Source organism: Botrytis porri (genome assembly GCF_014898465.1).
Source record: "Botrytis porri strain MUCL 3234 chromosome Unknown BPOR_009, whole genome shotgun sequence".
Lineage (NCBI taxonomy): Eukaryota > Fungi > Ascomycota > Leotiomycetes > Helotiales > Sclerotiniaceae > Botrytis > Botrytis porri.
The window spans coordinates 1,759,541-1,769,579 of record NW_024066083.1 but is presented as its reverse complement, the minus strand read 5'-3'; the positions used below and the strand labels follow the sequence as shown (position 1 = coordinate 1,769,579).

Sequence of the window (10,039 nt, the reverse complement as noted above, 5' to 3'; positions counted from 1 at the left end):
GTTTACAAGAGGCGGCAGCACAACAACACGGGAGAAGAAATATAAATGGTGTATTTCAGAAAACAGGACAATCCAAGTTACAACTCGGCGGGGTAAACGCGTTTGCACGAGGGGTCGAGGTTGTTGAGTACCTCGAAGGATTGTTCTAGTAAGGAAGGTTGAAGCTTTCAAGGTTCGCTTGGTCAAGGTTTCATAAAGTTCATAACTTAAGCTGCAAGCTTTCATTTAAGTAAGGTTACGAGCACCTGAATATGGATACAACCTTGGGTTGTTGCCATTTTTTCTTTTTACAACTGTACATACATAAAACGTGGCACACATTCTATCGTCGTGTACTTGCGTGCTTCAAAAAGTCATGACAGATGTGTTGATGCACACTTCTCACGATAAGTTTCGAATTCTCTATACCTACCGACCTACCTACCTGTTGACCTATTCATAATTGATCAACATCTACTGGGTATACGAAGTACTTCGTGCCGTTTCTTGAGCGGCGGCTGTCACACAATTACGCGCTTAAGTCGTATACAAACAATAAACAATAGAAGTTCCGGTAACCCAAAACACAGAAGATCCTGCCCCGATTATCAATTTTTTTTTTAACAAAGGGGTAAGGTTATTAAGGTACCGGTACCCGTACAGTGTACACCCATCTGGGTAAGCTGGGCACAGAATTAAATGACACTAGAGAAGTCCCAAATTAAAATAAACAAACAAATCTCTTCTTTTCGTAACTATGTCACTAATAAATGAGTTGAATGGGATGTTCCTAGTGTTGGGTTGAACGAATTTCGGAGATCCACCAGTGGTCTAGTACTCCGTATAGGTAGGAAGGTTCCTAGTAAGTACTCTATTTTGGTAGTAGTGAACTTTTTCGACTCTTTCACCGACGTCAATATAGAAATAATCGTTCCTTGGAGTCTTCGACAACCCAAGTCAGTCCTTCGTCCAAATTATCGCCTGTGATCGCGCTGCAATTAATGATGTGCCATTTGTGCGTCCGAATTTCATCTAGCACCAACATCTATTTCCGGTTAGTATGTCCACATCTCTTGACGACGCCCTTTACGCCCGCACATGTTTTCCCAGTCTTCACTCACATCTTTTATTTCGGTCTTGGTCATGCAGCCATTAACATCTGTCTTGTTGGCAAATACAAGAAGACTCGCACCAGAAAGTCTCTATTCAGTGTCAGTTATTGGCATTGTAAAAACTCAATACTTTACTATTAACAAACCTCTTCCTGAAGTAAAGCATGCAACTCTTCCTTGCAATCTTCAATACGTAGACGGTCAGTGGCATCAACCACCCATATCAAAGCATCAGTCTTCTCAAAATAGTTTCTCCAGTATGATCGGAGAGTCTTTTGACCACCAACATCCCCTACAATTGTAAGGTTCAGTATACATTTCACTAGAAATAGCGGAAAGTTAAAGAGGTAATACAAATGTTCAGCTTGTAACTTTAAATGGTCAGCGTGCTGTAACTTCCTCATAGGTGGCATAACATGTACCCAGAATGCTCAATAGTCTTGATGATGAAACCCAGTGTTGGGCTCACAGTATTGACATCTTCGCCCATGATTCTTTTGACTATCGTAGTCTTGCCAGCATTATCCAGTCCGCTGTGCGAAAAATCAGAAAAGGACGATCAGCAAGGAAAGATTGTCAGGGGGAATAGCAGTCTCATACAGCATCAAAATTCTCATCTCCTTGTCCTTGAGTCTTGCCTTGCGTAAGATAGATAACATCTTTACCAGAATCTTTCAATGTCGTCGTTGGCATTACTCCCCTCAAGTGTTCATCGCAGGGAAGAAATGAAGCGTTCTGCTCACATTCTATGGAGAGACAGATAAATCACGTGATGCATTATAATGTTCTGACGTTTCAATGTTCGTTGAAAAGTGAATCATTTAGATATTGATTTTTCACTACTCAGACAATAGATCAGATTGTCATTTGTGGCTGCTGGAGATGTTCTTGCGTGCTTGTCAGTCAGCGCAACGAGATGTCAATATGTCGATACTGCAAGTTGTAGCTTCCCGATTCAAAACACAATCTCTCTTGTAGCCAGTCACTTTTCCATGAAGAGATTAATGATAGACGGATGTTATAATATGGTATGTGATTGATAAATTGGAAACTCCTCGTACTCTTCTCAGTTCGAAGTTTGATCTTATTCGACGAAGATGAAAAAGTCTCAACATTCATGAAAATTTTCAATTTCTGTTCCTCTCGATTATCTTACTTCACTCAATTCACTCCTCCGCAACACACCTCGTTCTAGTAGACCAGTGACAAATTCACCTTCAAGCTTGTCTCAACAACACACTAGAGCAACAACTCAGCCACGACAATAAGAAATTTCCTGGGTACCTTGTTGTCGCTTTCTGTTGAAGGTATTTCTTTCTTCTACAAAGTTGTTATCAATGTCTTCGTCGTTTCCTCAATCAGCTATACAAACAGACAAAATTACTACCGTCTTTACTCACAGTTTCTCTCATCTGCCTCGTTTAGTATTCCACGCACAGATAGCGAATCATTTTTGCAGTTCCATTCCCTTGCGCGACTCACTGCTGCTTTGAAAACTCCAATTTATACTCACCGTCGCCAGTTATCTTTGTGTAAGTACTTCCGCCTTTGTACCAGTCTCGCGACAATGGAAAATACATCCAAAATAATAGTTTCAACGAAGAGGGATGAAGACTTTGAGAAGGCCCGTATCAAACGCCTTCGAGGTGAATTTGAACAAGATTTTCTAGCATTCAAAGATGAGGTGCTTGAGATCGCTGGAAAGGTAAACGGTCTTGGTTCATCCCGATTCGCGGTTGGTCACCAGAAGCTCTATCAAGTCACACCAGGCGGTCCGAAGAATCTCGACTTGGATGACAACTCTCTGTGTAGACATACACCTTCACCGCCATCAAACCCGGCGAAAATGAGCGTGTTGACAGGAAACAAGGACTTGACTTCCCAGTTGTTAAAGCTGGGGGGCTTCAAGAATTCTCGCTGTAAGTCTCCTTTCCCATATCTATTCTTTCGCTCGCTGATTGTATAAGTTTCTCCAAAGGTTCACGACAACACCGTCGACAAATTCAACTTTCAAAGCAGTTCCGGGGAAAGTGCATTGAAGGCAAATGCGGTCATCTCTACACCGACCAAGCCGAAGAGTAGATCTCCTTCATTGAGTGGTCCGGCCAAATCTTTCACACCTCGGAATCTCGAGGGGTCGCCTTCTAGTGGCGGCGGTGGTGTTTCATTGGCTCCAGTTAGTCTACCTTTCAGTCTATGGCTGCCATTACTGACTATATAATCAAGTGCTCAACCACCGTTGTCAAAGATAGCGCAGTCAAGAAGATAACTCCTGAGAAGTTGATGGAGCAGAGGCTCATGGCAGACTTTCACAAGCGCATGGGTAAATCTCAAAATGCCAATTCACCCAAAGTCGACAGTGCCAATGAGGTTATCATGGTCCCAGTCTTGGTATGGCTCTTGATTCTATCATCTATTCACATCACTAACTTCAATTTAGTCTCCTAGTGCTATTGTCCCAGATGCCCAAGCAATCACTACTACCAATGAAGATATCTCAGTCTCAAGCCAGGGGCTCTTTCTTGCTATTGAATCTGTTGCGCCATCTTCTATCCCAGCTACACACATCACCAGCTCTCCGGTGCAAGCTTCAATTCCTGGTGGTACAAGTAGTGAGTCGTGCCCACTGACTACTATTACCCAGCCAGTCATTTCTGGTCGTCCCCTGATGAGGGAAGACGAATTTATGAGAATGCTACTTAAGGATAAACAAGAGAAAGATTTGAAGAGAAAATCTATCGCTGCTTCACGACCAATAACACAAAACAAAAATCTCAAGGGTACACTTCACTTTTGAAACTAAAAAATTCTTCAAAGCTAGAAATCTTTTAGGGCTAACAGAATTGTGCACCAGTGAATATACAGCAATTGAAATCTGATTCCCCTCCCTCTTCCCCAAATCAGGCCCCGCTTTCCCTGCAGCCCCAAATATCTACAGATGAGGAAGTCAACTCGAATAACAACAATACTTTTGAGCACAAATTAGGTAGGTTATATTGGCGCTGGCCTCAGATTGATTCAACAATTTCTGATAGTTTTATCCAGAATCCCCCAGTACTGAAAAGTCGACCTTTCCTCAAAGACAGAACTCACACACGAAAATGTCGAATAAGCCTCTAATTTCCGCACCAGCCAACTCGGTAAGCATTTGATCACTTGATGTGTCCGTTTTCTTCTGCTTTTACACGATCTTTTCCCTCTGATTTGACGTTTCATTCTCTGATTCATCTCCCTTTCATCCGTATACCTGTCGTGAATTTGAAGGGTACAAATCTTGCTAACCTACATTCTTATAGTGGACCATTGCAAAGTTGACTCAAGGCAAGACTCTAAGCAAAGCAGATGAAGATTTCCAGACATTCATTGCGAACAAAGCGGCTGCAGATGCGGAGGTACGAGCACAACAACAAACTGCTCCACAGCCTATATCACCAAAGCCTGCTCCCAGAAAGCCAACACAGGCCGAAGCAGATGCAGAAAAGCGTAAGCTAGCGGCTGGAACAGCCGATTTCAGTGTGTTTCTTGCTCGCCGCTTCGCAGATTTCCCGATAATCAAGAGGGAAAATATTCTCAATGCAAAGCCTTTCGCTGAGAAAGGTGTTAGTGTAAAGAGCACGATTGATGATAATCATACGAATACTGCTATTAGTTTGGCTGCTTTGAAGGGCGAATCTTCTCAGGACAAAATTTCCCACGTTGCTGTTCACAGTTTCGCACCAAAGGAGAAAAAGGCTACCATTCTTTCCAACACACAAGTCAACGATCCATCGGATGGAAAGCTTATGAATAACTTCAATCAAGCTGTTAGCATCGTCTCTTCGCCTCCATTCTGGTCAATCTCTAGCTTTTCTGACATTGGCGATAAGTTGAAAAAGGCCGACATTGGCACAGAATCCAAGGAAGGCGTTCGTCTATCCGAAACAAAAGATGCAAATTTGACCTTGTGCGATTGGGATGGTAACTGGTGTACACCGCCAATTTGGGAGGAGCGTGGCGCTTTCGATTCCGCTTACATCCCATCTTACATTCGTGAGTGGTCTAGCAATGTCAGCCCTGTGCAGCCAGTCACGATTACTATCGACATCTCTGCCGAAGGTTTTAGATCTGGCGAATATTTTGTCAATAACGTCGTCCTTTCCAAAGCACCCCATCATGAGCCAACAATTCCTAGTAAGTTTATTTCCTTGAAAAACTTCATGTACTTAGCCTTGTTTTCATGAATTAACTTTGCTGCTAGATATTCTGAATGCCTCTGATGAACAAAAGAGACTCCATCAGACTGCAGCCAAAGACGCAGCAGCTTACTTCCAGAAAGTAGAGAGGGCTCGAAAAGCACAAGAACAATCTGTCACAGCAAGTAATGCTCGCTATGAGCAGCAAATGGCAGAAGACCCTGAGCCAAACACATCTGCTCCTAAGATTGAGATTTATCTACGACCCGCCACTGAAGCTGATATAAAGCAAATTTTGGGGATTTACAACCATTACATTCGCGAGTCTTATATCCCAGAGGATCAAGAGCCAATCACCGAGAATGAAATTCTTTACCTTATACAAGTCACCAAAAAAGAGAAGTTACCTTTCGTGGTTGCCGTCAAAGGATGCATTCCAGCGAAATCCGCCAATCCAAAGGTCAAGACCAAGTTACCGCAGTATGAGAATATCGTTGGCTTTGGATACACTGAGATTCGTGGCTGTGGACTTACTGGGAGGCCTAACGGTCGATCCAGATTTACACACAATCTACACTTTTATGTTCACCCTGAGTATACTCGCAAGGGAATCGGTGGTTGCATCCTAGATCGTCTCCTCGTGGTTTCAAGTCGTGCTTGGTCTAGTCATGGTGGATACAACTGGCTCAACCCTGATAATAATCCTGCCTACGGCCACGGTTGTGGCGCCCGCTGTCACCAAATGATTATCGAGGTACCCATCAAAAAGGATGACCTGAATTACGAGTGGATGAAGAAGTTCTTGCGCAACTTTTGGTTCCTGGATGAAATTCGACTCATCTCTATTGGCCGAACTTCTGTATTGAAGAGTCCAGTAGAGTGGCTCGACGTCGTGCACTTCCAGAAGGAACTTGAACATTCAGGTGAATTCACACATATGGTCTAGCTGTCTTAATCACGAACGTGATTGATCAACACAGTCGCGACTTTCGAATATCCAATACCCTTTATTTCCCTTTTTATTCTTTTCTTTTCAATATGTCACCATTGCAGATTCCATCGCTCTGAAGGCAGCTGTGGTTGAGATTATATTGACTTTGATTACATGTCTTTTTTGGGGTGATAATCAGGGAAAGGCTCTGGATTGAATGTGAAGAATTTGGAGTTGACTAAATGGAAGAAAGAATGGAAGCATTGCACGATGGAATACAATTTGCGAGGAGTTTCTACCCTTTGGTGCTAAAATACTCCAAGATCCGCGATTAATAAACGAGATCTAGCGAAGCTTTTATTGAACTGAATGTACTTAAATTGAGAAATACACAGGAAATAACACAAGAAATCAAATCTCTGTTCCTCTGTTGTTGCTTCAAGGTTTATTGTGATTTTCCTCCTATAATTATGAAGCATAATTTATGCACATCATTTGTCGTGCTCGAGATTTATGCAATTTTTCAAGCTAACCGATTTTGTCAACAAAAAAAGATTCTGCCAGGCGGTAATACCACTCTCTAACTTTTTTTCTCCAATGATCGAAAATCCTAAGACAGTATAAACTAAACATGGCACCCAAACGCAATCGCGACGATGACTTTGTTCTCACACTATCAGACAACGAAGGTGAAGACTTGACCAATGTAGTCGAAGAGGAATTGCCTCTAGATTCTTCCTCGAATAAAAAACGCAAACGCAACGATGATACTTCTACAAAAAAGTCCAAGAAATCAAAGAAGAAGAAGACCGAGGAAGAAGATGTGGAAGAAGAGGGAATATGGGGAATTAAGGATGCCGATGATGGGGCAATGGACTCTGATTTTGAATTCGCATTGGAAGCAGACGGAGCAGGTGGTGCGGATTTAGAGGAGTTTGAGGGTTGGGGATTTGATGGAGCGAAGAAGGGACTCAATGGAGGCGATAAAAAGGCAGTGGATATCGATGAAATCATTGCACGAAGAAGAGAAAAGAAGAAGGCCTCTGGAAAGAAGGGAGAAGCAGATGATGAAGTAATGGCAGACCAAGAAGATGCCGTAGCTTCGAACGAGGAAGAAGATGCGCCCGAGGGTATTGATTTTGAGGATGAGGATGATGAATTCATGGCTGAAGATGGATTTGGAATGGGTGCTGGATCTGCGGAAGAGTCTGGAGCAGAGGAGGATTCCGACGCAGAAGATAATGAAGAAGGAGAAGATGACGATTCAGATAACGATTCAGTCGCATCTCCGGCACCTCACCCAGACGACGCTGCTTCTGAGGCTTCCGACGAAGATGAGGATATGGACGACGACCTAGAAGAAGCTGCTAAGAGAGAAGCATTTTTTGCTCCTGAAGAGAAGCCAGTCAAGGGTGCAAAACAAGAACTCAATACAACATTCCAAAGCATGTCATTATCTCGACCAATTCTTCGAGGTCTTGCCACAGTCGGCTTCACGCAACCTACGCCAATTCAATCGAAAACTATACCTGTTGCTTTACTTGGAAAGGATGTTGTCGGTGGTGCTGTTACTGGTTCTGGAAAGACAGCAGCGTTTATTGTTCCGGTTCTTGAACGTCTTCTATACAGACCAAAGAAAGTACCAACCAGTAGAGTGGCTATTCTTATGCCAACTCGTGAATTGGCAATCCAATGTCATGCAGTCGCCACGAAACTTGCGAGTCATACAGACATCAAATTTTGTTTGGCAGTTGGAGGTCTTAGTTTGAAAGTTCAAGAAGCCGAGTTACGTCTTCGTCCAGATGTCATTATTGCTACTCCAGGTCGTTTCATCGATCACATGCGCAATTCCCCAAGTTTCACTGTCGATACCCTGGAGATTCTTGTTCTCGATGAAGCCGATAGAATGCTTGAAGCTGGTTTCGCCGATGAGTTGAATGAAATTCTAACGACTATTCCTAAGTCAAGACAGACTATGTTGTTCTCCGCAACAATGTCTTCATCTGTAGACAATCTTATTCGTGTTGGTCTCAACCGACCTGTTCGATTACTTGTTGATTCCCAGAAGTCAACTGCGGGTACTTTGATACAAGAATTCATTCGTCTTCGTCCAGGAAGAGAGGGTAAACGTATGGGTTATCTTTTGTATCTCTGTGCAAATGTCTACACTGATCGAGTCATTGTCTTCTTTAGACAGAAGAAGGAAGCTCATAGAGCACGTATCATCTTTGGATTGTCTGGTCTCAAAGCTACTGAATTGCACGGTAGCATGAGTCAAGAACAGGTATGCTTCTGATTCTATTCCCCTCACTAATATTTCACCAACTAATAAATCCAGCGTATCAAAAGTGTCGAAGCATTCCGTGATGGAAAAGCCTCATTTCTTCTCGCTACTGATCTTGCCTCCCGTGGTCTCGATATCAAGGGTGTTGACACAGTCATCAACTATGAAGCCCCTCAATCTCACGACATCTATCTTCATCGTGTCGGACGTACAGCTCGTGCTGGTCGTTCCGGACGCGCTTGCACTATTGCCGCAGAACCCGATCGTAAAGTTGTCAAAGCAGCTGTAAAGTCTAGTCGCACCCAAGGAGCCAAGGTTGTTAGTCGAGTGATCGAGGCTAGCGAGGCAGATAGCTGGAGCGAAAAGGTCGATGAGATGGCAGATGAAATTGAAGAGATCTTGAAAGAAGAAAAAGAAGATAAGATTCTTGCGCAAGCAGAAATGGAGGTTCGCAAGGGACAAAATTTCATAGATCATGAAGCCGAAATTAAGGGAAGACCTAAGCGAACATGGTTCGAGACGGAGAAGGAGAAGTTAGCCGCGAAGAAATTGGGTGTGGAGGAATTGAATGGTGTGGTGGGCGGAAAGAAAAAGGGAAAGTTGAGTAATAAGGATAAGAAGAAGTTGGATGATAAGGGAGAGAGATTGGAGGGGAGGGTCTGGAAGAAGGGTAGACAGGAGAGAGATGGAAAGGGCGTCTTGGCTAAGGAAAAGGGGAAGAAGAAGATTAAGGGTGGAAAACCTCCGGGACCGGGTGGAAAGAAACCGATGAGGCCGATGAGAACGGGAGGAGCAAAGAGAAAATAGATGTGTAGATTAATAATACTGGTGGTGGAGAAAAGTTGAGATACCAATCCATTGTTTTGTTATGTGTGTACGAGTATCGATTCTGAATTCTTGATCAAAGGTTTCCCTCAACTCATTTAATATCGTACGGCATGCTGTGAAAGAGAAATGATCATATCGCCCGCCTTGACGATAGGCCTGGAATTTGTATAGTCTTGCACTCAGAATAAACCTGAACGTTCAAGCAGAGACCCTCACTCCAAACAAGGATCACAATTACCCAAAAATAATACTCAATACAATATGATATATATACATATATCATTAAATGAATAACCATATTAATTTTTCATATTTTCATCTCATCCCCTCATATCTACATTCCCCTTACCAATATATCACCCCCCAAATTGCACATCACAATACCATACACATATAATCATAACACATTCCGGCATTTCATATTCCACATATCCGTTCCGTTAAAACACCCAACTCTCAAGTCTCAAGTATCCTCGCTACCCAATCCCAACATCTTGTCCGGTGTCTAACATATACGACTCATTTCCACTCCACCAACTCCTTATTTTCAAGAAAAGTAATAACCAGAAGTGACCTGTCCTTCCCAGTCCTCCCATACAGCCCTCGTGAGAAGTTTCCTCCGTTTCCTCCGTTTTCCGTTTGCCCTAGAAAGAATCCATCCCTTAAGCAAACCAACCAACCGATCACCCAAGCCACCCAGCCAAGAATTTGTTGTTCCAATACCCATCCATGC

The 10,039-nt window shown here is 43.1% G+C and overlaps 3 protein-coding genes across 3 annotated transcripts; 2 read left to right on the top strand and 1 right to left on the bottom strand.

The window, feature by feature from the left end:
• Positions 1-892: 892 nt before the first annotated feature.
• EAF01_007326 (uncharacterized protein) lies at positions 893-1,750 on the bottom strand (the record flags this gene model as incomplete). The annotated part of the gene is made up of 6 exons (XM_038915581.1): positions 893-1,024; positions 1,101-1,181; positions 1,238-1,383; positions 1,446-1,462; positions 1,514-1,624; positions 1,692-1,750. 6 exons carry the CDS (start codon positions 1,748-1,750, stop codon positions 893-895), a joined length of 546 nt encoding a protein of 181 aa, XP_038769219.1.
• Positions 1,751-2,658: 908 nt separating this feature from the next.
• On the top strand, positions 2,659-6,209 carry EAF01_007325 (uncharacterized protein; the record flags this gene model as incomplete). The annotated part of the gene is made up of 8 exons (XM_038915580.1): positions 2,659-3,010; positions 3,059-3,267; positions 3,318-3,482; positions 3,532-3,871; positions 3,946-4,077; positions 4,137-4,231; positions 4,388-5,261; positions 5,329-6,209. The coding sequence occupies 8 exons, from the start codon at positions 2,659-2,661 to the stop codon at positions 6,207-6,209; spliced, it is 3,048 nt and encodes a 1,015-aa protein (XP_038769218.1).
• A 616-nt stretch (positions 6,210-6,825) lies between these two features.
• On the top strand, positions 6,826-9,285 carry EAF01_007324 (uncharacterized protein; the record flags this gene model as incomplete). The annotated part of the gene is made up of 2 exons (XM_038915579.1): positions 6,826-8,478; positions 8,533-9,285. 2 exons carry the CDS (start codon positions 6,826-6,828, stop codon positions 9,283-9,285), a joined length of 2,406 nt encoding a protein of 801 aa, XP_038769217.1.
• Between the last annotated feature and the right edge of the window lie 754 nt (positions 9,286-10,039).